We start from the raw sequence: 19539 nt of genomic DNA, 5'->3' as shown, positions 1-19539 counted from the left end.
ACTATAATGCCCCCACTATTGCTGCTAGTTTGGGACAAGTAGTACCTGCAAAATAATGGTTATAATCACAACAATAACATAACTAACTATATTATTCTACCCTCTAATATAACCCCAATTTTAAGGGCATCTTTAGATTGGGCTTCCTAGCTAATAGCTACCTTGTCATCTTCTTAGGAGCACACCCCTTAAGATTTTTCTTCGACGAGCATCCTCTATCCAAGGCCAATCACATATGCATATGTTGACATCAACAAAATATTTAAGCACATTGATTCTCGGCCATGACGGACAATGGAGATCTTAATATCTCACATGCTCTATGCTTCGAGTCTCATTAATCTCCATAGTGTTAACCCCATGAGCTAACACAATGTTATCCACAAGTATGATTCATTAATATAAATAAATTCATAAACATAATTAAACAAATTTAATCCATAAACATATCTTTCTTATCTTCTTATTTTCTTGGTCTAGGTAGCTCTATTTCTTAGTCGTCCCTTCAATGAATTATTCCTTCTAGATTATCTCAACTCTATATTTACTTTCTAAAATTCTTCCTTTTCTATTTATAAGGAAAGGATAAAATATACTTTTCGTTTCTTCTTTTCCAAGAGTCACAACCTTTCATAATACAAAACCTTTGAAAAGTCACAACACTTCATAGTTATAATCCTTTCGAAAGGTCACAACACTTCATAACTAAAATCCTTTGGAAAAGTCTCAATACTTTATAATCACAATATTGTTGAAGAGTCACAACTATTCATAAGTATGACCCTTTCAAAGGTTCACATCTTTTCAATATCATTGGCACCTTTTTAGAAAGTGACTTATTTTCTCCATATTACTTTCCTCTTCGATTTTTTATTTTCGAATTCCTATCTTGTCCTCTTTTTTTTTCCCGTCTCTAAAATAAACTCTCCTCCCTTTTATATCTTAATTTTAAGGATTCATATCTATTGGTTAAATATCTCTTGACTTTTTATTAGATTTAGTTAATTTATATTATTTATTTACTTATTTGTGTTTATTATTATTTGTTATTAAATTCTATCTAGAAAGTTAAGATACTTTCTACAATATTGTCTCTTGTATTTAATTTTATTTCTTTATTTACTTATTGAGATTTATCATACTAAATATTATTTCATTGATAATATAGATTAAATAATTTTTATTTTTCTATTTTTCTATTTTAGTATTAGTTTTAATATAACTTTATTATTATTATTTGTTTAGTAACATTGTATTATCTAATTATTATTAAAATTATATGTTAAAATGGGGATATGACAATCATCCTTAAGTAAATGGTCAAACCAACATTGTAAATAAGTGGTTGGAAGGCTATTTTGAGGAACTACATAGCAATGCAGTAGAAAGTGTGGATCTATGGCTTTAGTAGGGAAAGCGCAACTAGAACACTACCTATCATGTGTCAATAGGTATGTTTCCTTTCAAGACAATGTATGGTTATGAGGTTGCATCATTTGTGGATTTGGCATTGGGAGGTAGTTGAGCATTGAGGGCCAAGAAGTGGTTGGAGAGTTTGGATATCCTTTGATTTCTCAAGGATTACCTTCAAATGGTCCATAAAAAAAAAAAATGTATGTCAATTGGTACAAGATTGAGTGGAGCTTTGTCTTGGGAGATTTGGTATATTTTTTATTGTAACCATATCGACAGTCCTATTTGAAGAGGAGTGGAGCCAAGAAGCTCAAGCCTTGCTTCTACATACCATAGAGGGTTATACAAAGAGTAGGAGAGATTGCCTAGTAGTTGGAGCTTTTGGATGGTAGGTAGATTCTCAATGTGCTTCACATCATGCCTCGAGAAGGTGGTTGAGCAGCGTGTAATAATTTATGATTAGCTTCCAACGATTTATGAAGTGGGTATAATTTCGTTGGAGCTCGTAGAGATCGTTGATGTAAGGGAGTGGAAGTTAAGGTCACTCATGATCAAGGAGTACCTAGTTCGTTGGATGAATTTTCCAATTGAGTATGTCATGTGGAAGAGTGAGCAGATTTTGGAGTATCCAAGTTTGTGATTGCTTGGGGGCAAGCAATTCTGGGAAGAAGAGATTATCGTGTCCCTTATTTAAGTCAAATCTATTTTATTTTTACAATTAACTCTTATGGTCCATCGGGAGATAATTGTCGTACAAGGAGTTCAATTTGCTCTTTAGTCTTACAGTTCCACAGGACATGATTTCTTCAGCAAGGGGGCCTAGTTAAAGGGGTGCACTAGTGCACCACTTTAATTTTAAGTAGGATATAATTTTATAATTTGAATTTGGGCACCCACTTTTGGAATTGCCTCAATTGTGATTCAGGACCTACACTTTTATATATAAGCAATCTATTTGGCTATTCATTTTCATTATTGAAATTTTATCTATTCTCGTGTATAGTTCTGATTGATGGATTAAGCTTTGGGAGCTTTTTTCGAGGTGAAATATCCTCCTTAGTCTATTGGTTTCTCCAATAAGGTGAAGTCACTTCATGATCTTATTGGACTATCTGACAATCTATTTTTTATAGATTAACATGCCATTGCCAAACACTTCATCATGTAATGTCCCCTTTCTAGCATTCATAGCATGATGTGTTGTTAGCCTATTTCCCCATGGTCCCATAGGCTAACCAGGACATCAAAGGGACTTAGAGTCCATTTGACCTAGACAGTTTCAGTTGCAGGTGTCTCTGTGGGGTTTTTAGGTAGTTTTGGGCATACTTACTATTTATAGTAAGTCATTCTAGATATGATTGGACATCCTATGGCAGCAACATATCGATGGTAAATTTTTAAAATCGACAAAAAGATTCATTTATTATTGATATGATTTGTTTTGCATTAATAAAGTCATTTTATAAAGTTAAATTCAAATATTTAACTTTGTTAATGCTTAGACTATAGTTGGTGGGAAATATTAAAATAAAAGAGTCCCCTTTATTTTATAATAAATTGGAGACATAAGTTACATAAGGGAGTTATGTTTTATCCCACATTGACAAGATGAAGGCATGGGTTTTGTGAGAACAAAATAAAAGAGGTGGAAGAGCTTCCATTGGGGCATGCTTGGGTTGATTGAAGAAATCACTTGTTTAGTTTGGAGATAATCTTCCTGGGGCGTCGTTGCAATATTCAGTTTGGGGATTTATTTGGTGCCTGCAAATCAGAAACTAATATGCAAAGTGAATGGTGAACAGTGACAGCGCTACAGTACTCGCATGAACAATACCCGTGGGAATAGTGCCGCGCTACAGTAACTCGTGAACAGTAAAATCACTACAATAAGATGCTTTAGTTTCACTCTTTTTTCTGACCTGCATTGGAGTTCTGGGTGTTATTCTCCAGTCCTAGTGGATTAAATCAGAATCACAGTTGGAGATGAGAAGATGGACTTGTTCTTGGTGGCTGCCAACAATATAACAGGTTTCTTGTTAATTCTGGGTTTGCATTTTTAGTTGTTACACACAGCAAGTTTGTTATAATCATTGTAGTTGCATTTGAGGCATTCGTAGGCATGTAAGTTTAGTCTTCCAAGCATTGAAAAATCAGTTATTCATTGTTGCATAAGTTTAGTCTTCCAAGCATTGAAAAATCAGTTATTCATTGTTGCATAAGGTTGCATTAAGTTGCTGCTGTAGGTACATGTTGTATCAGCATTTGCTATGAGGGTTTGAAATAATCAGTCACAGCTGTACATGTTATTGGCATTAAGATTTCATGTGCTGTCCATATATCATGAAGATTTCTAGATTAAGTTGTTGAAATTGTACCCAACTGTGTAAGTGATTGGTAAAGTAGAATTTGTGTGCCAAATTGTTTGGTCCGGAAGTTGCAAACCGATTGTAAAAGAACCTATATCTTTGTTGAGTGAATATATCAGTACTAATTTGCATTAGTAAGTTGAGTGGATTTGTTGCTCAACACTTTGTCCATATTCAGTCCTTACTTTCCAGCAGTATAGTTGTTTGTTTGCCAACTGTTTGACGAAATTTCATAGTACATATTCTCCCGCAGCACAGTTCAGATTGCATGCCAAGTGTTTGACAAAATCCCATACTTCAGCATTGGTGACTTTTAGAGGTTTTTTTTTGGCAAGGGTCATTACACATCACCGCCAGCATTCAGCAGAGCACATAACAATCAAACAATTCATGGGTACGAATTGTAATTCTTTATCTTCTGGAGTAAACCTTTGGCCACTAGCTGTATAGAATAACATTATCACTGAAGGGGGACAGTCGGTCATCAGTGGTGGATGCCACAATGATTTGCAAACAAGTGTTCAACGATATCATTGATGGAAGTATTGTCATTTATGTCAAAGCCAATAAGGGAGATTGTTGAATTGTCATTGATGTCAATATTATATGTATATACATTTAGTATCAATGGTAAAGTGATGAATACATATAATACATGCACACTATTGTTTAAATACAAGACATGAACAAAGACCATATGAGCAACAGTCAAAGAATGATGGTTAAAATGCAATAAAAAAGAGAAGCTTGAGCAGCCAGTTTATACAACAAGCACTGATACAAAGAGGAAATTGTTTTGGAGTTGGAAGAAACACAATTTTAATCACTGCAACCGCTGAATGCATACTACAGCATCCACCAGTAATAACACGATGAAGAAAGGTGCAGATTTACGGAAATCAATAAGATTGTGTGATACCTTGCTTAGATTGCCTGAACAATGATATTAATAACTACAGTAACATATTGACACCGAAAATTACTTTGAGACAGTGATGACGAACAAATTCTAAGAAAAGATCAAACTATCATGGATAGTCAATTAAAAGGGCCACAGTCTAAAGAGAGATAAACATGGAATAAAATGAAAGTCTCAACAGCAATAATGATAAATGACAAGCAACATCAGGAGTAATAAAGGAAATTTATCAAAACAAAAAGAAGTGAATGGGCAAGTATATAGGGCAGTGTGCGCTTGAAGACTATGGTGTAGACAATTGAATGTGAAATATTGTGTCTGCCACATCAAAATGAACAAAGACATGAGTAGAAGCTAGAATGGAGTCTATATCATACACATCGATGGAAACGGTGTCAGATTGATGAGATGGCAGTCAAATTTTAATAAGATGGCAGTCAAACTTGCCATATCATCTTCTTTAAAAATAGATCATATGCCATCTTGCGTATATACAAGTAAATAAACACATGGATGAACACACATACCGTCAGGAGTAACCAGTTATTGAAAGCTTACAGCAACTAATAAACCATTACAAGGATTCAATATGACAGCGATAATATTTTTGGCAGCATTTCTTGTGCATATGGAAGTCAAATAAGTGGCACAGAATAAATGAGAAGTGCATGGGACCAATTTCAGCTGATATCTGCATTGAAACATTAAGGAACATGTATATTTTTGTAAGCAAATATACACAATGGTGACCAACAAATAAAAAATAATTAATGAGAAGGTTGGTGCAGTCAATTAAGTAAAGAATGAAATAGAGATTAAGTATTTTTTAAGAAAAGACACATTTATTCATATATGAAAAGTCACATCATTCTTTATGCAAGATATAAAAGGAAGATGCATCATTTGAAAAAGATAAGTTAGCAGTTGGAGAAGTAATATGAGAATAATAAAAGAAATATAAATTCAGTATATATATATATATATATATATATAAAAGAAGAGAAGGAAAAAAGGGAAGATATATTCAGATAAAAAAATCTTATATATATATATATTTCATAATTTGTTGTTTGATTGAAAGAAAATAATTTTGTTGAGAGGCTGACTTGAGGTAGAGTAAAAATAAGAGAAAGGTGTGTACAGGTGGAGATTAAAAAATTCAGGCAGATATAACTATCAGATTGAAGAAGAGAAATTATTCAATTGAATTATCCATCACGAGTTGAGTAAGCAACAATGATAAGAGGTGGAAAATCAGATTTAAAGTACAGTGGGTTGTTGCTCACAAAGACAACAGAGGGAGGGTGTGTCCAGTAGGTTGGTGCCGTGAAAGTGTGGGAGTTGGTGCTTCCAATGAGTTGGTGCACATGAACATAAAGGTTGCAGCCTCTAGTAGGTTGGTGCCTGCAAATCATTGTAAAAGTACAAGTTTATATAAATGCAATCATTTTGCCATGGTTTTCTTCTGTATTGGGTTTCTATGAAAATCATTGTGTTATTGTGTTCATGTGCATAACTGTTAACTTCAGTATTTGAAGTTATTGAGGCAATTGTTTGGATAATTGTTTTAAATCAGAAAAGTTGTTATTATACTGATTCACCCCCACTCTCAGTATAATCGTGTGCTCTTCAATCATCTTGTCTTTGACACAATCAAAAGATTGACCCTACGAAGGTTCGAAGATTCATATCTACATTAGGAACAACATTGGTAATTTGTGAAACACTCTTGATCGAACCTTGGACAGTGATAACTATACTCAGCGATCAGGTAATATTTATAACCTTACCATCATAGGCAGTCATCATACTTGTGATGTCTTGGAGATCACAAATGATATCAATCTTGGTGAGACATCTGCACAATCTCAGATTGTTATACAACATGGACATACACCATTGAGGACATCGATACTCACCAATAGTGATTCTCGATTGTGACATTAAATGTCTTGGTAATTCACAACTCACATCAAATATTGGCACCGGCTATGCTCCAGACAAAATGCACCAAAAGTCAATTTTTTTTTTTTTCTGATCTCCAAAAACACTGATTTTTTCTCAAGTTTTTTGCGGTTTTCAATCACAAAACATACAGATCATGAAGAACAAATTCTGAAAAATTCAGCAAAAATCCGTTGTGTTTTCAATTTTTTCAATTTTTGTCAAAGGTGCATTTTTTCTGGAGGATAGCCACATCCTCAAATAATTGCTCCAACATATCATTGTGCAACTATAATAAGGTGATTACCTTGAATCCAAACAATACCATTACACATGGATTGGGCAGTTGGACTGCTTGATCAAACCTTTGTGATTTTCCAATTGATTGATATCCTAGAGATTGAAGTGCCTAGCAATAGAGCATAACACATACATTCTCAGTCTATTAATCATAGGCGACAATCTCCTTGATAATTGGTAGTGACAGATTGCATTCACATACACAGTCATACTCGCAGTTATCAGTGATACATTGGCATCTTCATTGCATTATGTACTACAGAGTACAGAGATCGTGTAACACAATATTGTCTTAGAATTGTATCGTCTGTATCCAGTATCCACACAGACCAACACATATAGCTATCATGAGAAGAGCCATCAATATTTTAATTGTTGTCTTTGTTTACCATACTGGTAAAGAAATCAACGCATACAGACAATAATAGTAGAATAATATTCGCATATGCTAGAACATACATTAAGCTTCATAATATTCGCAATAGCAGATGATTGATAATTTACAATGATCCCAGACGGGATATAAATACTACCGCCAAACCTTCCTGAAGGAGTCCGTCAGCCACAAATATTCTATCCGTTACAAACTATTTACCCGTCGACTACAAAATACAAAACACCGACGACAGTCAATCCGTCGGCTACAGAAACACCACCAGACCCATCCAATCGGCTAACACCATCCCCCCCCCAAAAAAAAGAGTCGTCTCCTGACGATTGACAAAATATCTTCATCCCGTTCCTGTAGCCTCTGCTAACACAACACTGCCTCCTTGATGAAGTTGACCTTGATAGCCACCCACGCTACTTTCGCTGTTTCCAACTCCTGGATACCCCGAGCCAAGTGTCGCTGCACTGCCTCCAGCTGGACGATCAACTCCTCCCGAGCTCTCTACACATCCACCAAGACAGCCTCACAGCCAACACCTACTTCAAGTGCCTTTGGTACACAACACTCTATGCCTGCAACAGCTCCAGGTCTTCATCAACTGGTCAGACTCCCACGACTGATATTCACAACGACTGGGGGTCCAGGGGGCAACGCCCCAGACGGGGTCGAAGGGTAGCACCTCGGGTGTGCTCAGTACAGGGCGGGGTCGAGGGGTAGCGCCCCTCGCCGCCAAGACCAAATTAGCACTTCGAAACCCACACAAAACTACACAAAACACACCATTTTTGTCATTTTCTGTCAATTCTACACTCTTTTTGGCAACCACTAATGCTTCCCCTTCCCTTTGGCATCATTTGCTACTCATTTCGAATAGTTTGATTCTGTCGTCGTTTTTTTTTTGTTTTCTTTTAGCAAACCCTCCTGCTTCTGTTTGTTTGTCAATTCCATGCAAAAATGGCTTATTTCTCCTTATATTTGTTTCCTCCGTCCGTTACAAAAAATCTCACTCTGGATGTGTCGAAGTCACCTTTCCCATGGACCGTTACGGTAGCAGACAACCACTGAAGGAGTTTGACTCAAATAAGAACCTCCAATCCCGTTCCTTAAGCTATTACATCTTATGGGCATGGCCGAGTGAGATCCTCCAATCAAAAGTAGTACTTGATAACCCATCGACTCACTTCCGTTCAAGATTTCCAAAACTGCCAGTAAAAGTGCTTGCGCTGAATGAAGATTTTATTGTGCCACCGAAAATTACAGGCATAAGTCGAAATGGTTCTGTGTGATTGGGTCTACGACTGCTTCAAATATGGTAGATTCAACTCAGTTGGAAAGAATGGTGGTGGTGGTGCAGATCCGTCTTCTCATCCCTTGCGATTTTTTAGTCGGCAAACTTCTTTGCTCCTCCCGTTGAGAACTGCTACCCCTGTACGATTCAATTTCCTTCTGGCAGCGAATGGCAGAAAAGCACGCTTCTTGTTTTATTTGTCTCTGTTTCTCCACGGAGAAGTCTGGCACGACCGGCTTGGAGGAGTGAACGAAGAAGTCTGGCGAAATTGTTTAATATCCGCGGGGATTTTCACTTGTTCGCAAGCCTTTTTTCACCTGCGGACAGCTGCCCACGGGCCATTCTTACACCCGCAGACAGATTGTCCGCAGGGTCTTTCTTCACCCGCAGACAAGCTGCTCGCGGGGCCTATCTTTTTTTTTTTTTTCAAAAATAAAAATATAGAGGTACCTCAATTTTGCCTCCAGGCGTCGCCATTCTGCAACGACGACGGAGTCAGCTAGCCATCTTGTGACAGCGATGGAGTCTTCCTGGCACCATATATTTTGAATTTGGATCCGTTGACTATCGAAGGTACCTTTTGCCCGTCCAAAGTTGATAATTTGATCGCTCCATTGTCACCGTCCTTTCGAATTTGATATGGTCCAACCCATATGGCCTTAAAATTTTCCACTTTGATTTCCTTTCGACCGTCATATGCCTGACGTCTGTTCTGTGCCGCCTCCGTCACCCACTGTGCCTGCGGTCGTCGCGCAACTGGATTATTTCCTTGTTGGTGCCCTTCCACTAATTTTATGCTGCAGTGTAACCTTTTCTTTCCGCACGGTCCATTCACCATGTACCGGGCAGTAGGATCTTTTGTTTTAATATGTTCAAATTGTATGTTCTTCCCCTCAGCTTCAACCATGAGAGCTTTTCCTTCTTCCGCTTCCCTGCATTCCTCCGGATATTCATTTTCCTGTGTTTTTTCACGTTTGTCGACTGTTAACATATTGCAACTTGGAAACAGTTCGTAGTCTTCTATCTGCCAGTGGAACAGGCCATTCACCGAGTCTAGGTTGTCATCATTCGATCCTCCGTCAAGTCTCAATACTCCTTCATCTGGTTCCATTCTCCTCTTTGCTTCGCCGTCACTTTCTAAATCTGACGATGCTACCTCCTCACTGACCATTTGTGTATGCAGGTCAATTGTGAATCTTTTGCCTTCGTGCTCCATTGATAGGGTATTTCCTTTCCAATCATGTTTTACTTTTGCTTGCACCAACTGATCCCCTCCCAGAATAGCATCATATCCTTTTCTTTTTAATGGAATGACCACAAAATCCAATAAAAATGGTTGCATACCAATGGTTACCAGTTGCGCCCTCAAGGTTCCTAACGAGTTTGATCCCGTGCTGGTCTGCCATGAGCAACTGGAATGTAGGTGGCCATAGCGTCGGCTTCCCCAACTTCTTCCAGGTATCCTCCAGTAACACATTCACGCCAGACCCTCCGTCAACAATTGTCTCTGTCAAAACATTTCCCAAAATCCCCATCTTGACGACCGCCGGATGCCGTCCAGATGTGAGTGCCAACAGCATTGGGTCTGCTGTCATCACTTCCCTACTATCCCTTCCTATGTCCTCCGGTGCTTTCGGAAACGGTGTATGGTTTAGAATGGCCGTTCGTAATCGGGGCATTGTGAGAAGGTCACTTATCTTGACCAGTATCTCCGTTTGTAAGATCTGCCGTATAATGTTTTGTTCTATGAAGTTCTTTGCCAAGGTGCCAGTGATGTCCTTCAACTGAGATGTCCCTGCCGACGATGCCTTTGCAATTTCCGTCTGCACTTCCCCCAATTTTCTCTTTTCCTCCGCTTGCCTCCGTGTAATTGCCAGAACCTCCTCTACATCTGTGCCGACAATGATTAAGTTTACTCCAGACTTTGGAAACTTGGAATCTTCATGATTGTCAGGTCCGCACCATCTGCATAATAATTTCAGTGTGTTTGCCGTTGTACAATCCCACGCAAAATGACCCCACAAATTACACGCTCGGCATTGAACGATCGGCCGTCCGTTTGCATCATACTGAGTTCGACTTCGGCTCCCATTATTATTGTTATTATTTGTATTGTTGTTATTTTGCCCTCTTCTATTATTCCTGTACCCTCCGGATGTAGCACCGGTGGTATTCGTGTTTCCGCTACTACCCGATGGGGAAGCCTCCTGTGTGAGAAACACCTGCGGAGATCCTCTTGTCTTCATGTTAAAGGGACAGTCCTTTGTCAAATTGCCCATGATCTGACAAATGTCACAGAATTGGTTCTTTGGACACGATCTTTTAGTATGACCGTCGGTCTTACACTCCGTGCACCAGAGCTCACTACCTTTTGGCTCCTTCTGCATGTTTTTAAACTCTTTCATCATGCGAACCATATCCTTCTGTAGGGCACGAACCTTCTTGTTGCTGCCTTCGTCGTCGCTACTATCATCTCTGTTAGGCTCGTCGTCATCCGAATCAGAGGAGCTAGTTTTCTTCTTCTTTGTCTTCTGCTCACTTTCAAGGTCCAGTGCTCTATTATACGCGTCCACATATGATGACGGTGGCACAATTTTCATTTTCCTCCGTAACTTCGAGCGTAGGCCGTCCACAAACCATCTTTTTTGCAATCCGTTCGCTGGCTTGCTTTCCATTTTGTTTATTAAGTCTTTTAATCTCTTGGCGTAGACGCGGACAGTTTCGTGCTTCACCTGTTTGGTATTGAAAATCTCTGCTACAATTTCATTATCATCCCGCAAGAGTTTAAATTCCGCCAAGAACTCCTTTTTAATGTTATCCCAGGTATCCAGCTTTTGCGGATCCATATCCGAAAACCAATCAATCGCCAGCCCCCGTAGGGTTTCCGGAAATTGCATTATCCAGTCGTCTTCATCAGTTATGTCATTTGCCCTCCAGATCGTTTCACATGTTTTGCAATGTCGAATGGGATCAGCCGTACCATTTCCATTGAACTTTGGCAGTTTCTCTTTTGGTCCCGCCATCACAATTGGTTTTTGTAAACAGGCGTTGCTCGGTCCTGCAACACTGGCGCTCTTCACTCCCACCCTGGCGGTCTGCACTCCCACACCAGCGGTCTGCAGTTCCACCACGACAGTCTGTACTCCCACACCGGCGGACTGGTCTTCCACACCGGTGGTTTGCACTCCCACACTGGCGGACTAGTCTCCCACACCGGAGGTCTGCACTCCCACACCGACGGACTGCTCTCCCACATCGGAGGTCTCGACAACTGCGAACCTTGGTGAAGAAGAAGGATCTTCTGAAGTTGTTTCCTGCGGAAGTCTATCCCGGACGAAGAGGTCACTCCATGCTCGTGCTCTCTCGGCACTGCGAGCCGTGCGAGTTGATGCTCTTCCGTCTGAATTTTCTTCCCTCGGCGAACACAAATTCAAGAACTCCTCCCGTGCTTCTTCCACCAATTCCACCCGCTGCCGAGTCTCATCCAACAATTCCTCCGCGCTTCGGTTTCCGTCAGCAATCTTGTGAAATCTCCGTTGGCATTCGGCTTGCTGTGCCAGAAATAAATTCTCTTGCGTAGTACGGATTCCATCTTTTCCCTTCGCGTTATTTCGATCCTTGTTAAGCTGATTTGGAATTAATCTTCATTCCTCCCACCTTCCAGATTCATAAGGCAATAGCGCCAAATGTTTACCGTACTGGTAAAGAAATCAACGCATACAGACAATAATAGCAGAATAATATTCGCATATGCCAGAACATACATTAGGCTTCATAATATTCGCAATAGCAGATGATTGATAATTTACAATGATCCTAGACGGGATATAAATACTACCGCCGAACCTTCCCAAAGGAGTCCGTCGGCCACAAATATTCTATCCGCTACAAACTATTTACCCGTCGACTACAAAATACAAAACACCGACGATAGTCAATCCGTCGGCTACAGAAACACCGCCGGACCCATCCAGTTGGCTAACAGTCTTTGGTGTACACACTAACATGATCATTGAAGTTGGTTTCTGATTTCCAATCATTCATTGTCTATCATTGTGTTTTTGTATCAATTCTGTGCTTGGAACATTATACTCTCTTCTTCTTTTTTTCCTCTTCTTCTTGCACGTTGGAAAAATAGAAAATTAAATGTGTTTGATGTAATTCAAAAAGTGCTTTATGTTTAGAGTTTTGAAAAGGCATGTGGGAGCATTGTTGGCCAACCCTTTTGAATGTGCACTTTTATTTTTTATTTTTTAATTCTTCTTAAAATTTATTGACTATTGGGGATGGGTGGCTTGCTTGAAGAAAATTGGAGATGGCTGGCCATCTCAAGACAGTTGAGGGACATCATATACATCATAGGAACAGCCAGCCATGACTGAACTATCACCACCTCCTCTAGGCCAAATTTGCTTCTCTGAATAGGGAGATGAGAACAGCCTGGAGGCATTTCCAAAGCATGCTTGCAACTGCAGAACAGGAAATCGAGAGTGGCAACTACAAAAGACCTGGGGATGTGTCCTTGTGTACATTGATAAGAATTGTATTCCTTCATTACAAATTTTAAAGATTCAGACATCCTATAATTTTCCTGCTGAATATCCCAAATCTGATCCTACTCTCCGTTCAGCTAAAATAGGAGTTCTACACATTATAGAAATCTTTTGTGCTTCTTTTATTAATTCATATTTTTTTTTTCATCACATACACTTGTACACAGGATGAGAACATGATACAAAAATTACTGCCTCCAAGTGGTCAAATGCAAGATGGAAACACTTAATATTTTGTATGGCTCTTTTCCTAGATATTGGTTTAATAAGCACTTGTAACTATTAGTTTAGTTCGTTACTTTTGGGTTCTTTGGTTTTGCTGCTGGTGATAGTCCAATTTGTCTTATAATTGGATAATTTTACTGTATGAAAGAACATAATAGACCTATACTATGCACTCTAAATACATCTCATGGGATTCTCTAGTTTAAGGAAATGTTTATCATCAGTAGTTGTTGCAGCTTATTGTTGTTGGTTATCTTAATGTTGATTTCTTTGGTAATGTTGGCATTGCAAGATTCTTTGTTCAGCTGATTCAACCTTCATTTTATTGCAAAGCTTGCATGTCTTTCCATCTCTCTTGTGTAATTACTGCACCTTAAACAATTATATAAGGCAAAGTTTGATTGGAGTTATTTTATTTTGTTAATCTTTGTAACATTCTTCCTTCTGAAGATGCTGTTTATGTACGGTGGTACATCATTTTCAGAATTGAAGTCTTTGCCTTTGGTCAAAGCTTATTCTCTACTTTTCCATGCCAAAATTTCAAAATCCCAGGAACCTCCTTTATTATTTCCACTTAGCATTGCTTTGCATGGTGTGATTGAAATTAAACATTCAAAGAAACTTGGATCTATTTGCAGGTTTATGAAGGTGCTGTCTACATGCATCAGGGGAAGACGTATCTTGTGAAGAGTTTAGATCTTTCTGCTAAGATAGCTGTGTGTCAACAGTCAGACTTGAAGTACTATACCAAAACTCGTGACTTCACAGATATTCATGTAATTGGTGGTGACCTTGTGAGTGCTCCAAATTCCTGTTTTCTTTTCCTTCTATTTATCCTCATAACATCATGTAAAGGAAATGCCAAGTAGAAACTTAGCCTTCTAAATACCTATATATCAATATTTTGCAAACTCATTCTGTCCATTATGGAGAATGCAACTGATGTTGGTGTGAGTTATCTTGAAGGTTGGTATGACTTCTCTGAAACCCTAGTAGTAATGCACACCTGATTCCTGATTTCATTTGTAGTCTAATGTTTTTAACCTATAGACATGTATTAGATAAGAAATCTTACTTTCATTTGACATTGTCACATATATAGAAATAATATGCTGATAACACGGTTAGGTTAGCCTTGTTCATGTGGATAATGGTAAATGCAGAAAAATAATCAGACAGACAATCAAACAGTGCAATTTCGTTGCTGATATCTTAAATGAAGTCAGGTAAGTAATAATGTGCTCATACTGAGTTATAAGGATATAGAAATGATACTGTCAGGTTTTAATTTTGTATTTTGTTTCTGATTGTAAACTATCCTCAGTTATCTTGATCATAGTGTTGATGGGTGTTCTACAATCACACCAACACAAATTAAATTGCCAGAACACTTTATGCTCTCTTGATCAAAATAACGTATACCAAGATTGCACAAAGATCATAGAGGCGACTCAAGGGTTCAAACTGTGAACTTGAGACTTTAGTGTGGATCAGATCATTTGGCTTTGGTATATGCTGGTTGTGCAATGGGACTTACACTAATTCACTTATATTTGTCAACTGTACAAATGATGTAGCAATATGAGTAAATCAATTACTCCTAACTTCTATTTTAAATAACGTGCAAACAAGATGAAGGTTTAGAAACCTAGACTACTGCTATTTCAAGCCTTACCAATGCAAGACAATGTTAATGTTGTGAGACCAAACCAGTCCTAGCTTCACCAAATCAACTAAGGAGGGTGAAGTCTTCAATGGATGTAAGTATATTTTCAAAACACTTGTATTCATCAAAACGATAAATAATTCAAAGCAATGATCACCAAGTAATTGAAGTGAAGTGCTTGAAATAAGGCCTAGTATAATCTTGCACTGCTTTTTGCAGTTAACAAACACCAAAACTTATGTATATTAGTTTCATCATGCTTTTAACAACAAGAAGATATTTCATCATATAATTAACTATCCAACTATTTTACTTCAACTTTTCGAACTCTTACTCAAGCAAATTTATGCTAAATGAAGAATGTAGGAAACCATGCAATACTCCAAAATTCACTAGTATAGGCCATGCAAAGGTAACAATAAAGAAGGAGCAATTTTGGCAGCATATTAGCGAAACGTATTTCAATAATTGCCTTGTTTACAAATGAGAGGAGCAAACCTCATATAGGGAGCCCAATAACAATGGACGACCCAAATTGATTAGTATCAATGGCCAAGATTATTCCAACACAGCCCTAATTAGGGTTGTTACAACTACCACTAACAGTAATTATATGTTGTTCAATCAAATTGAAGCACATATCTAGGAACCAATAAGAGAATTTATTGCCACATGGACCTACAAAAAATCTTCCTCTAGAAGTTTGGTTCATATCTTTCTCTTTAGTTGCAAATTCAATGAACCTAGACATGATATTGTTGACCTCTTCCATAGGCACACTTGCATATTGCTGACCTTACATTCAACAACCTCCAAGTCAGCTGTACACTTGACAAAGATGTTTTTCCATTCAGTTCCATTTTTCGACAAGTCACCATAAAAGTCCCAAATGAAGCAATACTTTTCAAATGTTGTTTCTTGACGGAATTGATGGCTCTAAAGTAGATGACGCTCATCTTCTCTTTCAATGTTTCTATATCCATGTCTTCAGTTGTGCATTTGTCAATCTTGGATCTCTTGGATTGATTCCTTCAAGTTCTTGGCATCCACACTGCACAACCTCAAGTGTATCTCCTTTTTCTACCAATCACAATATGTGTATAGTTCTGTTCTTGGAGGGAGCGTCTGGTGATCAATTACTAACACTGAGTGGTTGTAAGGAGAAGCAGCCAGAAGGCCGTACAATGGAGATGGTGGTGGTTGTACGGTGGGAAATGAATAGGAGCCGTATGATGGAGGATGGTGCAGCCGTACGGTATTCCAAACAGGCCATACGGTGGAGTAGGTTACAGTATGGATGAGTCCGTACGGTATACAATGAAGGTTGTACACCAACGAAGGATGGGTGAACATACGGTGATGACAGAATGAAGTACGACAGAGGGAGGATGGGAGAAAAAGATGTAGGATAGGCCAAGATGGTCATATGGTAGCACTGGGTGTCCATACAATGAGCTGTTGGAGAGGAATGATGGAGTTGGAGATCTTCCAGAACGAGGGTATTGCACTGTAATTGATATCGATCCAATATATTAACCAAATATGTTATACCACGGTAGAATGAGAGATTTAATACAACTCCAGATATAGATATATGCATAAACTATAGAGATGGTGCTCCGACTTGCTAGATCTAAGCAAAGTGTTATAGGCGATGGAATAGGTTGAGGGTTGAATCTCACCGAAACTAGAGAAACCAAATAGGGAAGGTCTTTCAGTTCTGAAATGGAGAACAACAGAGAACTCCAACAGGAATTCACAATACGGAGAAAATAATCCAAATTGCATACCTACAACTACCTACAAGTCGTGCTTAAATACTGGTTGGGAAAATTTTTCGAGGGTGTACAAAGATAGCCGACAGCTACACTTACGAAATGAAACTAAAATGGGTCCGAGATATTTTACATCAATCGGCCCATTAACAAAGATTTGATTAATAATCTATTTTATGATGGGGATATTATAGTCCTCCCGTCCCAAATTTTGCTTGTCCTCAAGAAAACACAATTTCAGATGTTGTAGAATGTGCTCACCTTCCCAGGTTGCATCGTCCAGCGGCAAGTGTTTCCAACGTGCCAAATATTCCTTCACCATTCAGTTTTGCAGGGTCTTCTCACGTACTTCAATAATCTCGGTTGGTTCCAATATGAGCTTTCCTTCTTCATTGAGCGACAAAAGGTTTGTAACTATTGTGACGTTCTGTCCCATGACTTTCTTCAAGCAGGAAACATGAAAAACATTATGAATACGGCTCCCCTCCAGAAGTTCCAACTCATAGGCGACTTCACTGATGTGAAAAACTACATGATAAGGGCCATAAAATCGTGGCTTCAATTTTTTTTTTTCCTTTTCTTTCAATGAGGATTGTCGGTATGGCTAGAGCTTGAGGTAGACCAAGTCTCCTACTTCGAAACTCCTCTCTATTCGGTGTCTGTGGGCATACATCTTTTGTTGAGTCTGTGCCTGTTGTAAGTTTTTCTTTAGGTATCTTAGGATGTCCTATCCCTCTTGAAGCCAGTCCCTCACCCTTGGTGCACGACTATCTACCAGAACTATGTCGATGAAGGAAAGAGGTTTGTACCCGTATAGAGCTTTGAATGGTGCCATCTTGATGGACATGTGGTACGTGGTATTGTAACAATATTCCCCTAGGTGTATCCGTTTGACCCATGCTCGTTGTTGTGCCGAAACATAGTTCCGATGGTAAGCTTTGAGCCACTTGTTCACAATCTCCTTTTGTCCGTCCGTCTGAGGGTTGTAACTATTACTTGATGACAATTCTGTCCCTGCCAACCAAAACAGTTCTATCCAGAAGATATTGATAAATCACCCATCCTGATTACTAACAATGTTTCAGGGTAACCCGTGCAGATGAAAAACTTCTCTAAAAAATAGATTGGCAACTTGTGCAGCCTGGAAATCTGAGGGGATGATGAAGAAATGTGCATACTTTGTCAGTTTGTCAACCACCACGAAGACACAATCCTTTTCGTTCACCTTGGGGAGTCTAGTTATGAAATCCATCGAGATACTTTTCCACTTCTGTTCTGGAATTGGTAGAGGTTGCAGTAACCTGACGGGTAGAGTATATTCGGATTTGTTTTGCTAGCAGACCGCACACTCTCTTACATATTGCGATACGTCTCCTTTAAGACCCTTCCATGAAAACCTTTGTTTGAGACATCTGTAAGTTTTGAGGAAGCTTGGGTATTCGGCCAAGGGTGAGTCATGTACCTCCAAGATTTTCTGCTTCAATTTGGATTCTGGCACTAAATATATCTGATTTTTATAGTAAATGATGTCATCCATCACTTTGTACCGATCATCTTGGGTGTTGCCATCCATTAGCTCACAAGAAAATATGTTTTTGCAGCATTCTACCAATAAATGTGCTTTTCAGTCCATTGAAATCTGGGTCAGTAAGCAGATGGTAGGTTTTCTAAACAATGCATCTGCAACCATATTGTTTTTTCCTTTCACATATTCAATGTCAAAATCAAAAGTTTGAACCTTGCTTACCCATTTTTGTTGCCTCTCATTCAAGTCCTGTTGCTCCAGAAAATATCTCAAACTATTGTGATATTGCTAGAACTTGGTTAGTGCATGTACGATGGTCAACATCTTTTTGTCGTAGATGGAATATAAGTGTTTTGTTTGTGTAAGCTTCCTGCTCTTATAGGCTATGTGGTGTCAATCTTGCATCAGTACTGCACCAATGCCTTCTCCGGATGTGTCGTACTCCATAATGAACTGTCGAGTGAAATTAGGTAAAGCAAGCACGGGACAAGTGCTCATTGCTTCCTTCAGCTCATCAAAAGTGAGTTGCACCTTTTCATCCCACTGGAAGGACCCCTTTGTTGCCCTTGTGGCTTTTCTGAGTTTCTGAAGTTTGTGCCCTTGCTGAGGTATAAGGGTCTGAAGCTAAAAGTGGTTCTAAAGATTGTATTGCAAATTGCTGCTGTTGTATAGCAATCTGTCATCACTCCTCACTGTTTTAACTGTGTCTAAAGGAGGGATTTGTTCTGTGGTAATTGTCTGATTTAATGTGAGTTTGATTGCTGGAGATTGTCTGGAGAATGTGAATAGGCTCACTGAAATTTATTATATCAAATTGTATCTGCATTATAGCGATTTGATCTGGGCATTTTTGGCTGCTGATTATATCCTGGGAAGCAGCATTTGGATACTACAAGAAGGCATCAAACAGGTCTGATCTTGTGTGCAATTTATCATAAGAGGTTGGTGATTAAATTATGTTATTTGAATGCAAGCTATATCTACAAATTGGGGTTCGTTAATGCCTTACCGTTACTGTTATAATTGGCGTGAATTCTGCTGAGGATTGGACCACTAGACAGGCCTGATGTCTGGCCATTCAGCCTGTGGTTAGGAGACTGCAGTGCTAGCATTCTAATGACAGCTGGGCGTGCATAATTACCAGTACATGGTGCAGCTACAGACCTGTTAAATG

The 19539-nt window shown here is 38.8% G+C and overlaps 1 protein-coding gene across 1 annotated transcript in view; it reads left to right on the top strand.

Moving 5' to 3' along the window:
- LOC149539618 (UBQ, helicase-c and DEAD-like helicase domain-containing protein) overlaps nucleotides 1-19539 on the top strand; it is a 349808-nt gene that overhangs the window by 262972 nt on the left and 67297 nt on the right. Inside the window, exon 21 of the mRNA XM_089800846.1 lies at nucleotides 14038-14193. Within this exon, the coding sequence (XP_089656972.1) occupies nucleotides 14038-14193 (156 nt within the window). The remainder of the gene's footprint in view (nucleotides 1-14037; nucleotides 14194-19539) is intronic.

This window comes from Cupressus sempervirens, chromosome 9 (genome assembly GCF_028749045.1).
Source record: "Cupressus sempervirens isolate cs-2001-9-10 chromosome 9, ASM2874904v1, whole genome shotgun sequence".
NCBI lineage: Eukaryota > Viridiplantae > Streptophyta > Pinopsida > Cupressales > Cupressaceae > Cupressus > Cupressus sempervirens.
Note: the sequence above shows the minus strand (reverse complement) of the source record. Positions and strands in the feature narration are given on the sequence as shown.